This window comes from Bos grunniens, chromosome 19, assembly GCF_055505025.1.
Source record: "Bos grunniens cultivar Pamir isolate PY7600 chromosome 19, Bosgru_T2T1.0, whole genome shotgun sequence".
Classification (NCBI taxonomy): Eukaryota; Metazoa; Chordata; class Mammalia; order Artiodactyla; family Bovidae; genus Bos; species Bos grunniens.
The window spans coordinates 4,550,318-4,565,687 of NC_141183.1; the positions used below are offsets into that span (position 1 = coordinate 4,550,318).

Consider the following 15,370-nt stretch of genomic DNA (forward strand, 5'->3'; position numbering starts at 1 on the left):
TCATCACCACTGTGCTGGCTGGCAGATGTCCCTCAAAGAGGGAATGAAGCGTACCACACACTACAAGGCATTTCTGGGCTTGGACTAAGAAAGTGGCAGCGGGGAGTAGCCCAGGCGCAGAAGAGCACAGCATCAGTGGGGACAGGAGCCGGAGGTGGGCTCTGCGGGAAGAGGAGAGAGAGCAATGCGGGTCTGACTCTGAGCCGGGAGCTTGGGACACTTCTCCCTTCTCCCTTGTCTTCCCCTCGGCACATGGATGCAGCAGCAAGGAGGGTACTCAGTTCCCTGTGCTCTTTCAGGACAAGAAGAAGGGAATCCAGGGCAGAGGCTGAGAGGGAAGGTCTCAGAAGGTAGTGAACCCAGAGGGCAAAGCAGCAGAGAACAGGCAGAATTCAGAGGCTGATGGACGCCAGATCAAGTGACGGTAACAGCCAGGGTCTCAGTCTTGTCCCCTTTGGACGTTCAGGCACACAGTAGGAACTTCAAGCCACGTCCGCTGAACTGATTGATGAGGGGAGCTGAGGATGATTAAAGGTGGGCCAGCTGGGACTGAGGCAACAGGCAGGAGGACAGGGAAGGGAGGGTGACGGAGGGGACAGGCTGTCCCCACCGTGCTGTGTGTCCTGGCCCCAGAACTGCGCCCCACCTGCCGGAGGCCTGGAGACAACACTCAGGCCTGTGGGCCTTGTTCCTGCACAGCCTCCAGGAGTCACCCACACCTCAGCCACATGCGGAACAAGCAGCACCCGGTCAGCTGCCCAGGACCCCGTACGCGTTTAGCACAGCTGTGCGGGAGTGCGTGGGAAGTCGCTTCAGTTGTGTCTGACTCTGTGCGACTCCCATGGACTGTAGCCCACCAGGTTCCTCTGTCCATGGGATTCTCCAGGCAAGAACACTGAAGTGGGTTGCCATTTCCTTCTCCATTAGTACGGCTGAGGTTCAGACAAAAGCTGGGTTTGGGGCTTCCTCACAGGCCAAGCCTCTGAGGGCAGCAAGACTGGGCAGGAGAGCAGATCCTGGAGGCAGGGGGGTGAATGCCAGCCTACAGCATCTGAGCCAGGACCACCCGCCCTGCCTCCCTCTCCTCCAGGAGCCAGAATCTTCCCGCCATCAGACTCCACTTTTCTTCTAGCTCCTGAGGACAACCTGCCAAGTGTGGGATGCCTCCTCCACTCCCAGAAAGTGAGCCCTTAAGGAAAAGGCCCCTCCACGTAGGGCTCTCTGAGTCTACTGGTCCCTTTTGAAGAAAAGTGAGTGCCTCGATGCTCGCATCTCTAGCGAGCCTGCCCCTAAGTTATCCGGGAAAGTGCTGTGTGTTGCTGCCTTGCGTGCAGATGTGAAGGGGATGCGGCTAAAAAGACAGCCCTCTTCTGCCAACGAAGCTGACAGCTTTGTGAGCTTTAGGGGGACCAGGAGGAAACTAGTTTCTGCAACCACTCCTGCCTTGTCCAGGCTGTCGGCCTTCTCTTACGTTTCCTCCAACCTGGAATTTGGGGGAGCGGCAGGTTCTAGCTTGAGGAATCACTGTGACAGAAACACCTGCACTCGCCCATTATATGTAAACACGTGTTGTCCTAAAAGACAGCATCACTGACACCGTGAGATGTGTCTGGGTCTCAATAATGTAAAGGAGGGGCCACAAAAAGAAAAAAAAAGAAAGAAAAAAACCAACAAAAACAAAAAGAAAACCCGTTCCTCTCATCTAAGGCAGATCAAATTTCACATTCATTAAAAAAAAACAAAAACGTGGGGGGTGGATTTAAGAGTTTATTTACTCCTTTTACACCAGTGAAAGGGCCTTGGGAGAAAATTGTCGTAAGAGAAGTGGGGGTGGAAAAGAACGAAACTGTTTTCTCAAAACGCCTCATCTGCCTATTGGAAGCTGGGAAAGAGAGGACAGAGAGACAGCCCTTGCCTCTCCCTTGAACCCAAACCCCCAGAGGCAATGCGGTCATAATGCTGCCGGCCTCCTCTGCCTGCTTGCAGACAGCCTGTGCACCAAGAAATTAATCTGAGATAAACAATGACAAGGCAGGAAGCCCAGTGCATCTCCGGGTTCCCTGTGGCCCCCACTTGATGACACCCCGGGGCTGTTTAAGCAGGGGGCTCTCGGTCCACCCACCCTGTGAATTTTTCTGCGATGTCACAGCACTGAGAACCGCCAGCGTTGAGATGTCACTCCAGGATAACCAGAAAGTTGGGGACTGACTTCATGGCTTTGGCCTTCCCAGGGCCCTAGGGTGGAAGGCGCTCTGGCAGCTGCCTGAGCTAGACCAGAGGGCTGGCGACCCAGCTTGATCGTCTGCCCAGGAGCCCGGCTCAGGCCACTCAGCATCAGCATCGCATCGCAAGAAGCCTTGGCCCCTCGAACCTACGGGTTCCAGAAACCAGGGCAGTGCAACGTGCCCCAGGCATCCGGTCCTGCTGAGATAGAAAAGGATTGCGAGAAAGACACAAGATTACTTGTCTTAAATTCTGGCAGTCACCTTTGGAATTGTATAATAATACCATTTCGCTTTTTTTCTAGGTTGGATGGAGACAGCCCCTCCCCCTGCCCCATTCATGCAGATCAGAAATAATCTGATGTCCCAGCTACGAGGACATCTCAGAGGCAGCAGCTGGGTAGAGGCCCTGCAGAGTGAGATGCAGTCCTCATTCTAGAGCTCCAGGTCCCCTTGGGAAACTGTTCAAAACTCCTGAGAATCTCAGCTCTTTTCTGTTAGTTCTTTCCCCGGAACTAAAGACACCCTAAACTGAAAAGGGACCCCAGGGGAGGCAGGTGGGACTCTGTGACCTACAGGGAAAACACTCGGCGAGAAGTGAGCGCCCTGACCCCTGCGGAGTCCAGGGCAAAGGAGGCACCGCTGCGTCCAGCGCTGGTTTTATTTGTATTTTTAAATCAGCAAGGCAAAAGCACTTTCAGCTGAAAATGCCCCAGAGATTTTTTTTTTTTAAGAGGGAAATTATGGAGGGACAAACACACACACACACACACACACAGAGTCCTAGGAAGTTCCCCGCGGGCCATCCTAGAGAAGCCCAGAGGGAATCCACACGATGCCCGTCTCCCTGGTACCTTGACTAAAAACAGATATTTTCGAAAAAGGAAGGTTAAAAAAAGACAGCGAGCCAGCACACTCCCTTTGGAAGCAAAGTCCCTCTGGGGCCACGGCCGGGACGTCCCCACTGCCAGCTCTCCCCTCCTCTCCACCTCGGACTCTCAGCCAGTCCCGGACTAGCCAGCTCGCCCAGTCTCTCTTGCCTTGGCTAGATCCCCGCGCCCCCGGGGCGCCGAGCGGGTTTGCAACCTCCGCTGCCCCCAGGGCGGGCCGCGTCAACCGGAGCAGGGGGACGGGTTCCTGCCTCCTTCCTGAGACACTTCCCGTTCACCGCACCCCGCTTTCTCTGCGAAAACGGGGGGCGGGGAGAAAACTGAAATGCCCCCTCTCGGCCTGCAGTTTTAGGGGCGCCGGGATGCTCCAATCTTGGGCGACACAGTTCGGATGACCTCCCCGAGCAGGGCGCCCGTTTGGGGAGAAACGTACAGGGACACACACACAGGCGAGGGCGTTTTGGGGACGTGCTGCCGGGAGGTCTGGAGGCCTGCGAGGTGCAAAGGTCACTTTCTCTGGCCGGTCCCCAGACATTCACTGCGCCCCGACGAAGCAGCCTGGGACTTCCCTTTTCCCTTCTGCTATGGCCGCGCAGCCCGGCGCTTGTCCTGAGACAAGCTTACCTGCGGCTCCTTTGCAAAGAGAACTGGAGTCCCAGGCGAACTGGGGAGACGGGCAGGCCGGCTCGGGCCCCGGTAAAACCGTGCTAAAAACGAGGATCCGCAGGCCGCTCAGGGAGGGCGCCAGGGCCTGAGGGTCCCGCCAGGGGCTGGGCTCTTTAACCTCAAGGGAACCCGGCCAGGGATGTTCGCGGAGAGCAGGGGCATCCCTCGTCCACGGCCCTTCTACAGAAAACACTGCCCGGGGCTGAGAGACGCGGGAGACGCAGCCGCTCGCATCCCCACCAGTTAGGTGATTTCCCCCCACCCCCCCAGGACCTGCCTGCCTGCAGAAAACGGTTTGGACACAGTCCTCACTTTGGCCAAGGAATTTTAGAGAGGGAGGTCGCTGTCCTTAGTTCCCCCCCCACCCCACACCCCGCAGTCAAAAGGGAGCCCCCTCCGCCCACACGGCCCAACCCCACCGGAGACTGAGGGGCCCAGCCGCCCCAGGAGCGCGGAACTCGCTCCGCGCCAGCTACGCTGGGCTCCTGCCTGGCTCCCGCGTAGACGCGGAGGGGGACCGGCCGCCCGAGCTGGGGAAATTGAGCCCGGCGCCGGCCCCGGACGCCGAGAGAGCAGGAGGTGGGGCGTATCCCAGATCTCGGTTCCCCGAGGGTTACGCTCGCACCGGGAGCCTAGGCTCCAGGCCGCAGAGCTCGCAGCGTTGCCTCCCTCGCGGGCGGGACTCGAATGCGCACCTTGTATTGGGGCAGTGCGGCCCAGCGCTCGCCCCTCAGCTCGGTCTGCGCGACCCTGGTCTCCTTCAGCAACCCCCGCCCCCTCCCCCGCCCCAGACTGTTCAGCTCCCGGCAGAACGCTCTAGCTCAAACTGGGTCGACAGCCTCAGTTTCCCCATCTGCAACCGGAATATTGTGAACGGGTTTCTTTCCCTCGGGTTCCCTCTGACTCAAGTGCTCTGGTCGGGGGCTGCAAGCCTTCTTCCTTGGGCAGCTCAGGGAGGTCAACCTGCAACTCGGGGAGAGTCACACCCCCGAGCGAACCGAGTCCGCGCATGGAGGCGGGTGGGGGCGGGGGGTTGGCACCCACTGGAGCCACCTGCAGAGAGGCAAAACCGCCGCCCCCACTGACTGATCCACGATGCCCACGCGCCAGAATCGGCCTGGTCCTGGCACTCCGAGACGCTTGGCACCTTGGAGCTGGGGGTCCTTGCGGTCTGTGTTTCCCTTCTGGGCAGAACAGAAACTTCAGGCATCTCAAACGCTACCCCCACCCCTTCCCTACAGACGACACATCTCCCAATTCCCCTCGCTGGGCTGCCCAGAGGTGGACCTGCATGAGAGGACATATCGGATAGGAATTCCTGCAGAGAGAAATCTCTGCAGCGGGGCAGCCTTGACTGAGTGAAACACATCACCCCCTACCACCACCATCTAAGTTTTCCTGCAGTTTCTGAGAGTTAAGACAGTTTCTGGGCTTTTGGCGCCCTCTCTGGATGCAGCTAAAAATTGCAGCTCGTTTTTAAAGTCAACTGATTGTTTATCCTAAGTTTTCAAAAAGATACAAAAATATTGGTATGGAACAAACAGAAAGGAGATACAGATCTATAGCTTACAATTTTAAATTCTATGCATTACATAGCTCCTATTACATTACCACATTAAAAAATATTTTTAAATGTACGTATTTGACAAATATTTAGTGAAATATTACCAAAAAAAAAAAAAAAAGTCACAGTCGTCTTCATTGCCTTCATGCCAGTAAACATGGGAATTACAATAAAATGCAACTAAATACAGATGGCCGGGCTAAAGCGTCTGCCCGAAGTTCTGGTCTCTGAGTCCCCTCTTGGGTCAGGTGTCTTTCAAATTGTACTAACAACTGCCCCCTCCCTAGGACACAGATATCAGTCCCTACTAAGCGGGGCTTTTTCTCCTAAGAAAGGACGGAGTTGTTCTTATACTTTCCCAGCGTATTCACGCGGCCAGGAATACAAGGCTGTTGTACCTTGTCTCTTAAACGGGTAAACAAGCTATAGAGTACCAGACACATCCACTTGTAAGTTACATTCGTTTAAAAAAGTAAATAGTGTTTCACAGTTCTGTAACTGGCTACCTTCTGAAGAGTTCCATTTCCTTAGCAAATGTCCACCTCTTCAGAAGAAATGGAAATGTCAGAGAAAAAAAATTCTCCAAGGAAAACATTCTTTGAAATCTTGCACTAATGTCCGCAGTTTGCAAATTAGAAATGAGAAGCCTTTGCTCTGAAGAGGGATGATTCACCGTGACAATAATTTAATTCGGAGCCGAACACTGGCGAAAGCCAGAAGGGGAAGGGGCAAGGTATTTAAAAGTGAGTTTTCCGCCGTTGTGCGTTTATTTGTGATTCTCAACACACGGAACCCGCAGGCGGCTAAGATTTTTCTTCCCTCTCAAAACACAGAGCCAACTAAGCAGTGTAAACACAAAAGTTGCGCTCAAATCACACTTGAAATACATCAGCAACACCCCCACACCCCTGGCCAGAACTTCCGAATGTCTGCAAGTCAGAGAGGATACGACTAAAGTCCAGGACCGCAGGCGCTTCAGCGCTCCAGGTGTTTTTGTAGGGGTGGCGGGGAAGGTGAAAGCAGGCAAGAAGCACGACTCCACCAAAATGGAGTGTTTTGTCTGCGGTGGTACCCATTTGTTTTGGCTTTTTCAAACCCAGTGACGGGCCTCGGCCTCCAGGCCCAGCACAGCCCCGTTCGCCAAGTTCGGTTTCTGAAAGCCAGAGCAGTAAGCGAACTCTCTCCAGGGGTAACTCTGCTCAAGTTCTGATTCGGCCAGAGGTGAAGGGCAGAACCTCGGGATGGTCTCCCTGTCGCTGAGGCGCGCGGCGGGGTGCGGGCTGAGGGGAGCCGGGGGCTGGAGAAGAACTAAGTCAGAGTTCAAGGTCGGAGAAGCGCCGGCCGGCTCCCGCTAGTGCGCGGGGCTCTGGCGTCTCTGCGGCCGCCGGCGCGCGCGGGGCACTTCGCTGTGGTTTTCATTGATTCTCTTTGCACCGAGCGCAGCCGAGTCCCGACCAGCCGCACGGGCTCCGGCGAACCAGAGCATGTTCATCTATTTATACGGATTATTACAGAGGAACGGCGGACGTTGAGTCACCAAAACATTTGCTTCAAAAGACAATTTCTAAGCACTTTTGGAGGAGGCAGGCTCCAGGAGCGGAAACTGGGCTAGGATTTAAGGAAGGAGCGACAGCTTTTCGAATACTGCAAACCCAGTTAAGTCCCCGGGACCGCGGAGAAAACTGAACAGAAATGCTTGTGGGTGGGGACAAATCTTAGTACACACACACACACACACACACACGCACGCACGCAAAGTTTCGCGCAGAGACGGCACCGAATTTTGATATTAAGAGAGGACGGCAAACTTACACACTTGGAAGTCCCGGGTCCCCCGCCTTCCCCGGTGCACCCCCCCAATCCCCCGCGGGACCAGAGGCTGCGATCGCCTCCCCGCTCCTCCCCTCTCCTCTCGTCACCCTGCCCAGCGCCACAGTCCTCCCCCCCCCCCTAAATCGGGCCCAATCAGCTGCCTGCCAACCCCTCAAATGCCGCGCCGTGATTGGCCCTTGTATTTATTAAAGAGCCGCTGGACTGGGAGTTGGAGAGCGCAGAGCGGAGATTGAAACTGACCTGGAACTTCAGTGGCGCCGAGACTTGCCAGTTTCACTCCAGGAACTTTTCTTTGCAGGAGGGAGGAGAGAAGGGGTGCGATCGCCCCCGCTTTCTGCTCTCTCTTCCCCTCCTCCTCCTCTCCAATTCGCCTTCCCCTACTTGGAGCGGGCAGCTGCGGGCTGGCCCCCGCGCGCCTTCCTAAACCCTCGCTCCTGCGGCCGAGTGACGCGCCAGGCTCCCCGGGAGCTGCTCGCCCCGCGCCCGGGCCGCCGAGGGGAGAGGAGCCCGCGCCTCGAGTGCCCGAGCCGCCGCGGCTTCTCGCCTTTCCCGGCCAGCCGCCCCCTGCCCCGGGCCTGCGTATGAATCTCCTGGACCCCTTCATGAAGATGACCGACGAGCAGGAGAAGGGCCTGTCCGCCGCCCCCAGCCCCACCATGTCCGAGGACTCTGCGGGCTCGCCCTGCCCTTCGGGCTCCGGCTCCGACACCGAGAACACGCGGCCCCAGGAGAACACGTTCCCCAAGGGCGAGCCGGACCTGAAGAAGGAGAGCGAGGAGGACAAGTTCCCCGTGTGCATCCGCGAGGCCGTCAGCCAGGTGCTCAAGGGCTACGACTGGACGCTGGTGCCCATGCCGGTGCGCGTCAACGGCTCGAGCAAGAACAAGCCGCACGTCAAGCGGCCCATGAACGCCTTCATGGTGTGGGCGCAGGCGGCGCGCAGGAAGCTGGCCGACCAGTACCCGCACCTGCACAACGCCGAGCTCAGCAAGACTCTGGGCAAGCTCTGGAGGTAGGGCGGGCGGGCGCAGCGGGGTGGGCTCCGCGGCGGCGGGGGGCTCTGGCCCCGACGGTCTCTCCGCGCCCCGCCTCCCCGCGGGAGGGGGTCGCCGGTCCCCCTGCAGGCTCGGGGCGTGGGGCACGGGGCGGGGGACAGGGAGGGTTGGCGGAGCGGGGTGCGGGGACGAGGTGTCACTTGGCTGAGAGTTTGACCGAGTTCTTGGACTGCTCTTGGGGACAGGGGGGAGGGGTAGGTGGGGCGGGGAGGATGGGGGGGCACGTCGCAGAGGGGAGGACACTTGCGAGGGGACGCGGTGGGACCCGGCTGCCAGCCTTATCTCCCGCCCCCGGCTGTGAAGGTCAATCCCAAGTGGGGGCCGCGGTGGCAATGGAAGTGTGCCGCCCCCTCCCTCGACCTGCGCTCTCCCTTCGCCCACCGGGATGGGATGCGGGGTGGGGGTGCAAACCAAGGCCCGAGGGTCCCTGGGCAGGAAGCGCACTTGGGGGGTGGCGGTTGGAAGCTGCTGCAAATAGGTGGGTGCGGTGTGTGTGTTAGCGGGCGGCGTTGGTGCGGGGGCGGGGGGGGTGTCGGCAGGAGCGGCTCCTTGCAGATTAAGTGGTTTTTAAGAAAATGTTCAGAGGGTGTTGCGGACGGAAGTATGAATCCAGTAGCAAAGGCCGGGAGAGCGGGAGCTATTTTCATCCGCAGGGTTTCCAAAATAGAAGAGAAGGGGAGAGGGCGGGGCGGGGAGGGACGCTCAGGTCGCACCAGGAGGACGAAGTTTTGCGGTTCTTGTTTTTCAAAGAAAAGCGGTGAGCTGCAGTCGCGTCTGGCAGGCAGGGAGGCGGGAGGGAGGCGAGGGTCAGTGTTCGAGGATGCCGCGGGGTGGGGGTCGCCTCCGGGTCTCACCGACCTGCTAGCTCAGCCCCTCTCTCTTTCTCCCCGCGCCGCCCCCAGACTGCTGAACGAGAGCGAGAAGCGGCCGTTCGTGGAGGAGGCGGAGCGGCTGCGCGTGCAGCACAAGAAGGACCACCCGGACTACAAGTACCAGCCGCGCCGGAGGAAGTCGGTGAAGAACGGCCAGGCCGAGGCCGAGGAGGCCCCGGAGCAGACGCACATCTCGCCCAACGCCATCTTCAAGGCGCTGCAGGCCGACTCGCCGCACTCCTCCTCCGGCATGAGCGAGGTGCACTCCCCCGGCGAGCACTCGGGTGAGCCTCCCCCCGCCCCCACGCGGCACCCTCCCCCCGGCCCCCAGACACCCGGGAGGCTCTGCTTAGGGACCAGGCGCTCCCCGGGGAGGGAGACAAACTAAGCCCTGCGCCCATCTGCCCAGTTCTCGCCTCCCTGCCCAGGACCCCAGGGCCCCGCGAAGTCCCTGGACACGCACAACACCCCCCCTAATCCTTGCATCCTAACAGATTAATCTTTATTGCAAGGCAAAATGCCTGTACAACTTTACCGGGCTTCTCCCCTTTTCCCTGTGGTCCCCCGCCCCAAAAGCACACACAGGGCTTTTCTACCAGTAGCAATGTGGTCTTCCGGACCCTCCGGGGCCTCGGACCCTCCCCTGATAAAAGGGGGCTGCCGAGTGTGTACCCGCGGGTTAATCATTCGACGCCTTATCTCGGGCGCAGCGCGCCTACCTTGCGGATGCAGGGAGGGAGGGTGAGTAGGTGCGCCGCCCCCCCCCCACCCGAGACCGGAGCTTCACCTCCCCGCCCCCCACCCCCCCAGCCTCCCCGGGACCCGAGCCTCCGCGGAGCCTTGGTTGATGGCCCTGTGCTTCTCCTTCTTTCACCGCCCCGCAGGGCAATCCCAGGGTCCGCCGACGCCCCCCACCACCCCCAAAACCGACGTGCAGCCGGGCAAGGCCGACCTGAAGCGCGAGGGGCGCCCCCTGCCAGAGGGGGGCCGGCAGCCCCCCATCGACTTCCGCGACGTGGACATCGGCGAGCTGAGCAGCGACGTCATCTCCAACATGGAGACCTTCGACGTCCACGAGTTCGACCAGTACCTGCCGCCCAACGGGCACCCGGGGGTGCCGGCCACGCACGGCCAGGTCACCTACACGGGCAGCTACGGCGTGAGCAGCACGGCGGCCAGCCCGGCAGGCGCGGGCCACGTGTGGATGTCCAAGCAGCAGGCGCCGCCGCCGCCGCCCCCGCAGCAGCCGCCGCCGCCGCCGCCGCAGCCGGCCCCGCCGCAGGCGCCCCCGCAGCCGCCGCCCGCGCCGCAGGCCGCCCCGCCGCAGCCCGCCCCGCCGCAGGCGCCCCCGCAGCAGCAGCCGCCGCCGCCGCCGCCGGCGCACGCGCTGGGCGCGCTGGGCAGCGAGCCGGGCCCCGCGCAGCGAACGCACATCAAGACGGAGCAGCTGAGCCCGAGCCACTACAGCGAGCCGCAGCAGCACTCGCCGCAGCAGATCGCCTACAGCCCCTTCAGCCTCCCGCACTACGGCCCCTCCTACCCGCCCATCACGCGCGCGCAGTACGACTACAACGACCCCCAGAACTCGGGCGCCTACTACAGCCACGCGGCGGGCCAGGGCTCCGGCCTCTACTCCACCTTCAGCTACATGAGCCCGGCGCAGCGGCCCATGTACACGCCCATCGCCGACACCTCGGGGGTGCCCTCCATCCCCCAGACCCACAGCCCGCAGCACTGGGAACAGCCGGTCTACACACAGCTCACCAGACCCTGAGAAGAGCTCGCACGGGGCGGGGGCCCACGATGCTGGCCGTGATGATCGCAGAAGGAACCCAAGAAACAAACGCGCGACCCTTTGGACATTTTTTTTTTCCTTCTCTCTCTCTCTCGTTTTTTTTTTTTTTTTTTAATTTTTTTTTATTTTTAAGACAACGTTACGCTGAAGGCGACTCGGACGCAGATTCCCAAGACACTAAACGTTGAGCTATCCAGACGCATCACCGCCTTGTCGTTAGACCGGTGGCCAGCCCACTCTTGGCTAGAATGGACCGGCGGAACCGACGCCGAAACTGGACTGGAAACCTTCAAAGCGAGCGTGGAGGACGATGGAGAGTCTCTCATGTGACCCATTTGCTCAGTTCTCTCTGCCTGTTTGGACTTCGTAATTATTTTTAGCAGTAATTAAAGAAAAAGAAAGTCCTCTGTGAGGAATATTCTCTATTTTAAATATTTTTTAGTATGTACTGTGTATGATTCATTACCATTTTGAGGGGATTTATACATATTTTTAGATAAAAAGAATTAAATGCTCTTATTTTTCCAACAGCTAAAAACTACTTTAGTTTGAACAGCATGCCCTAGCTTTTCTTGCAGCCAGAGTATTTTTGTACAGATTTGCTTTCTCTTACAAACAAACGAACGAAAAAGAAAAAAAAAAAAAAAGGATGTGTGTTATATTAACCTGCAAAAGCCGCAGATTTGTGTTACTGGGCAGTTTGGGGGGGTGAGCTTTGCTTAACTCCTCAGGCTTTCCAATTCAAGGAGAAGTTGCCTTAGAAAGAAAAATCAAGGCCTTATTTTGCAAAGACAGAAGTAAACAATAGTCTAGAGACTATTGCGTGAGCATCTGGTAAGCTTTATCATATATATGTTTTTTAAACAAGAAAAAAAAAAAAGCCACCTTAAAGCCTTAAAACCATGCTGCTGGAAAATCTTTGCCCCCTCTTTTAGTGCATTTCTTCCTGTATTTGCTTGTTCGCCACAATCTTAAGCAGCAGAAGGCAAGCAAAGGAGACGAAATCTGTCTGGGGAATGCTTCAGCAGCCAATAAGTACCCCAGCACACTGCCCCCTGGCCGCCTGCCCCGGCCGTGTGGAACACAGATGCTAAGAGTCCTCTCACTAACATCACCTGTGCCTCTCTGAACACCAGCAGTTAACCTTCAAGACATTCCACGTGCTAAAATTATTTATTTTGTAAGGAGAGGTTTTAATGAAAAACAACGGAAAAAAAAAAACTCCCTCTTTTTTTTATTTTTTGAATTTACCTTCCTTAAAATAGGTTATTGCAGCCGTCCTCAAAGGGTATGGTCATCTGTTGTTAAATTATGTCCTTAACTGTAACCAGTTTTTTTTTTAATTTATCTCTTTAATCTTTTTTTTTTATTAAAAGTTTCTTTGGATTCCTTGTCCTAGATTTGTATAAATGCCTTTTTTGTCTGTCTTTTTTTTTTTTTTTTCCTTTCCTCTTTGTTGTTTTGTTGAAAACAAACTGGAAACTTGTTTCTCTTTTTGTACACATGAGAGTTTGCAGATGTAGTGTATCACTGAGTCATGTGCAGTGTTTTCTGCCACAGATCTTCGGGCTGTCTAAGCTGTGTGTGTTGGGACACGAACAATGCAAGCATGTGTCATCCGCGTTCCCCTGCGTGTCTCCTGGAGAGAGAGAGGAACAGGGGAGCAGGGTCAGCCCACTGACAAACTTTAATTCCTAATTACTTCTGTGGCTGGAGAGTTTGAGGATTGCTTTTTAAAAAAGACAGCAAACTTTTTTTTTTTATTTAAAAAAAGATATATTAACAGTTTTAGAAGTCAGTAGAATAAAATCTTAAGGCACTCTTATAATATGGCATCTTTCCATTTCTGTATAAAAGCAGATCTTTTTTTAAAAACAATATTTCTGTAACTTAAGAAACCTGGCATTTAAATCATATTTTGTCTTTAGGTAAGGTTTGGTTTGTGTTTGTGTTTTGTTTGTTTTGCTTGTTCCCCCCCCCCCCCCCGCAAACCTTTTGTTTTTCTCTGTGAAACTTACCTTTCCTTTTTCTCTTCCTTCCTTTTTTTTTTTGTATATTATTGTTTACAATAAATATACATTGCATTAAAAAGAAAATGGCCTATGGACTTATTCATTTGGTTGTCCTGTTAAAAGGATGATTTGAAGAATTGGGGCCCCAAAGAAATGGTGGCATCCTGATCATTGTGATGTTTGCGGGGGTTATGTGTACTTTTAGCAGTCCTAAAAATCTGCTAAAGACTGTGTCCCCAAAAATCAAAGCAGAAGAATCTTGAAAAGTGCCACCCTACAAGGTTACCTAGGGCTTCCCAGGTGGCTCAGTGGTAAAGACTCCACCTTCCAATATAGGAGACATATTGGCAGAAGACACAGGAGACGTGGGGATCCCTGGATCAGGAAGATCCCCTGGGAAATGACAACCCACCCCAGTGTTCTTGCCTGGGAAATCCCATGGGCAGAAGAGACAGGCAGACTATAGCCCATGGGGTCGCAAAAGAGTCAGACATGACTTAGCGAATCAACAACAACCTTAGGTCACAAAGAGAATCGATTATCAGTAGTTTGCCCTCCTGGCAAAACATTGGTTGTGGTTTTAACACCCTCATGGCTTCAGAGCAAACACTGCTTCCTTGCAGAAGTCAGAGGGGGAGTATCAACCCTGAAGTCAGTGGCTTGTGAGGAAACAATGCCAAAGGAGGTGACTTGCTTGTCTGAATTCAATAGTGCAAACCCCCTGTGATTATGAACACAGCAAAGAAATGGGGTGTCCATTCAAAAGGCAAAGGAAGCCAAGATAAAACTGTTCGAAGGGGACCAGGGGGAGACTGTCTCGTTCAGTCTCCTGCTTTATCTGTTGGCACAACGAAATGAGATTCCCTTCTTACTCTGTTCCCTCTAGTTTAACTCCTTCTGAGAAGACGCAAAGCCATTGTAGAAGTAATGAGACCTAATCCTGTTTTCCTTGGCCTCCGTTACATGGGAGTTTCCAGGATCAGAGAAACGTTCAGGTCATTTTTCATTAAACAGATGAAATCACTCCTTCCCTCCCACCCCCACAGGGAGACACTCCCCCCACCCCTCCCCCTCCCCCCTCCCGCCTCCCCCCTCCCCCCTCCAGCACACAGCCCAGCTGATTGGGGAAGTGACTCTAAGCAGGCACTCTGCCTTCTCATCTCAGGCTGACTTTGCTTCTGGGCTGGTATCTCTTGACACTCTTCACCAGCGCCCAAACTTGGGTATGACCTCACGTTGTCTGTTTTTGCTTTTTGGAGTCCTGGCTTGCGTACTGCGCAAGGATCGTGATGACCAGGAAAATGGTAGTTATCAAATCGAGGCAACATTACATTCTCCTCCTTTGCAAAGTCCTTCAACAAACCGATTCCTTGTTTGTGCCATAGCGGCATCCCATTCGCTGGGGCCCAGATTCTCTCCTCTGTGGGTACAAAAATTTCTTATTTTCCCCTTGCCAACACTCACAAAATCTCTCTAAAAGTCTCCGTGGTGTTCGTTAGCTCCTGTGCACCCGTATGTACGTGCCCTAATCCTGTTATCAACAGAAATCAACACCTTCCAACCCATCACGACCACCTCTTTTCCCTAAACTTCCCCAAAGTTCCATTGTTTGTCAGATTGGAGATTCTCTAGTGGCTAAGATGGTAAAAGAATCTGCCTGCAAGGCAGGGGACTCGGATTCAGTCCCTGGGTTCGGAAGATCCCCTGGAGGAAGGCATGGCAAGCCACTCAAGTATTCTTGCCTGGAGAATCCCATGGACAGAGGAGGCTGGTGGGTCGCAAAGAGTCGGACACGACTGAGCGACTAACCCTTTCACACTCTCTCCCTCCTATAAATGTGCTCATCTGTGAACCTTTAGCAGACCTCCTCAGAGCCAGATATTCTGTTGGGACATCGATACGTCCAGTGGACCAAGCGCAGGTGGCTTACTGCCTCGTGCCTCAGTTTCTCTTTTTGTTAAGAATGTTTCTAATCCCTCCCTTGTGAAACAGGACTGTTTTTAGAGCAGTTGTTAGCCTGGGAGCCTCCAGAGACTTGACTGTCTCAGAATGAACCGGTCTGTTCAGGATTCCTACTGCCTTAGAAGAGGGGAAGGGCAGAAGGGTTTTCAGAAATTCCCCAAGCGGGGCTGATACACAGCAAATACAGCAGATGCTGGACTGCAGAGAATTCTTCTAAATCGCCTCACCCCCATCCGCCAGACCTAGTCAGAACCCCAGATCACCAGATCATAAAATAGGTTAGAGGAATTTTTATTCTAAAGCCAGAAACGCAGAGCTTATCACCTTGACAACAAGCACTTGATTGGAAACCTACCGGAGTCCTCCAGATCAGAAAAAAGGCTTCTGTGCAGACCCAGAGTTATTTGTTTATTTGTACTCAAAGTCTCTCTCAACTATTTTAACAAAAAGGGATTTTTTTTTTTTTTTTTAGCAAAATGGTATAAACAAAAGATTTCGA

General features: G+C 55.1%; 1 protein-coding gene across 1 annotated transcript; it reads left to right on the plus strand.

Moving 5' to 3' along the window:
* Positions 1-7,370: 7,370 nt before the first annotated feature.
* Positions 7,371-12,993, plus strand: SOX9 (SRY-box transcription factor 9). The gene is made up of 3 exons (XM_086355193.1): positions 7,371-8,187; positions 9,133-9,386; positions 9,987-12,993. The coding sequence occupies exons 1-3, from the start codon at positions 7,757-7,759 to the stop codon at positions 10,874-10,876; spliced, it is 1,575 nt and encodes a 524-aa protein (XP_086211319.1). The 5' UTR covers positions 7,371-7,756; the 3' UTR covers positions 10,877-12,993.
* The last annotated feature ends 2,377 nt before the right edge of the window (positions 12,994-15,370 follow it).

What these genes read in the sequence shown, in the direction of transcription:
- SOX9 (XM_086355193.1), top strand. Translation starts at nt 7,757, where the DNA reads ATGAATCTCCTGGACCCCTTCATGAAGATGACCGACGAGCAGGAGAAG. An exon ending in ACTCTGGGCAAGCTCTGGAG is followed by an intron (nt 8,188 to 9,132) that starts GTAGGGCGGGCG and finishes CGCCGCCCCCAG; the next exon opens with ACTGCTGAACGAGAGCGAGA. An exon ending in CTCCCCCGGCGAGCACTCGG is followed by an intron (nt 9,387 to 9,986) that starts GTGAGCCTCCCC and finishes ACCGCCCCGCAG; the next exon opens with GGCAATCCCAGGGTCCGCCG.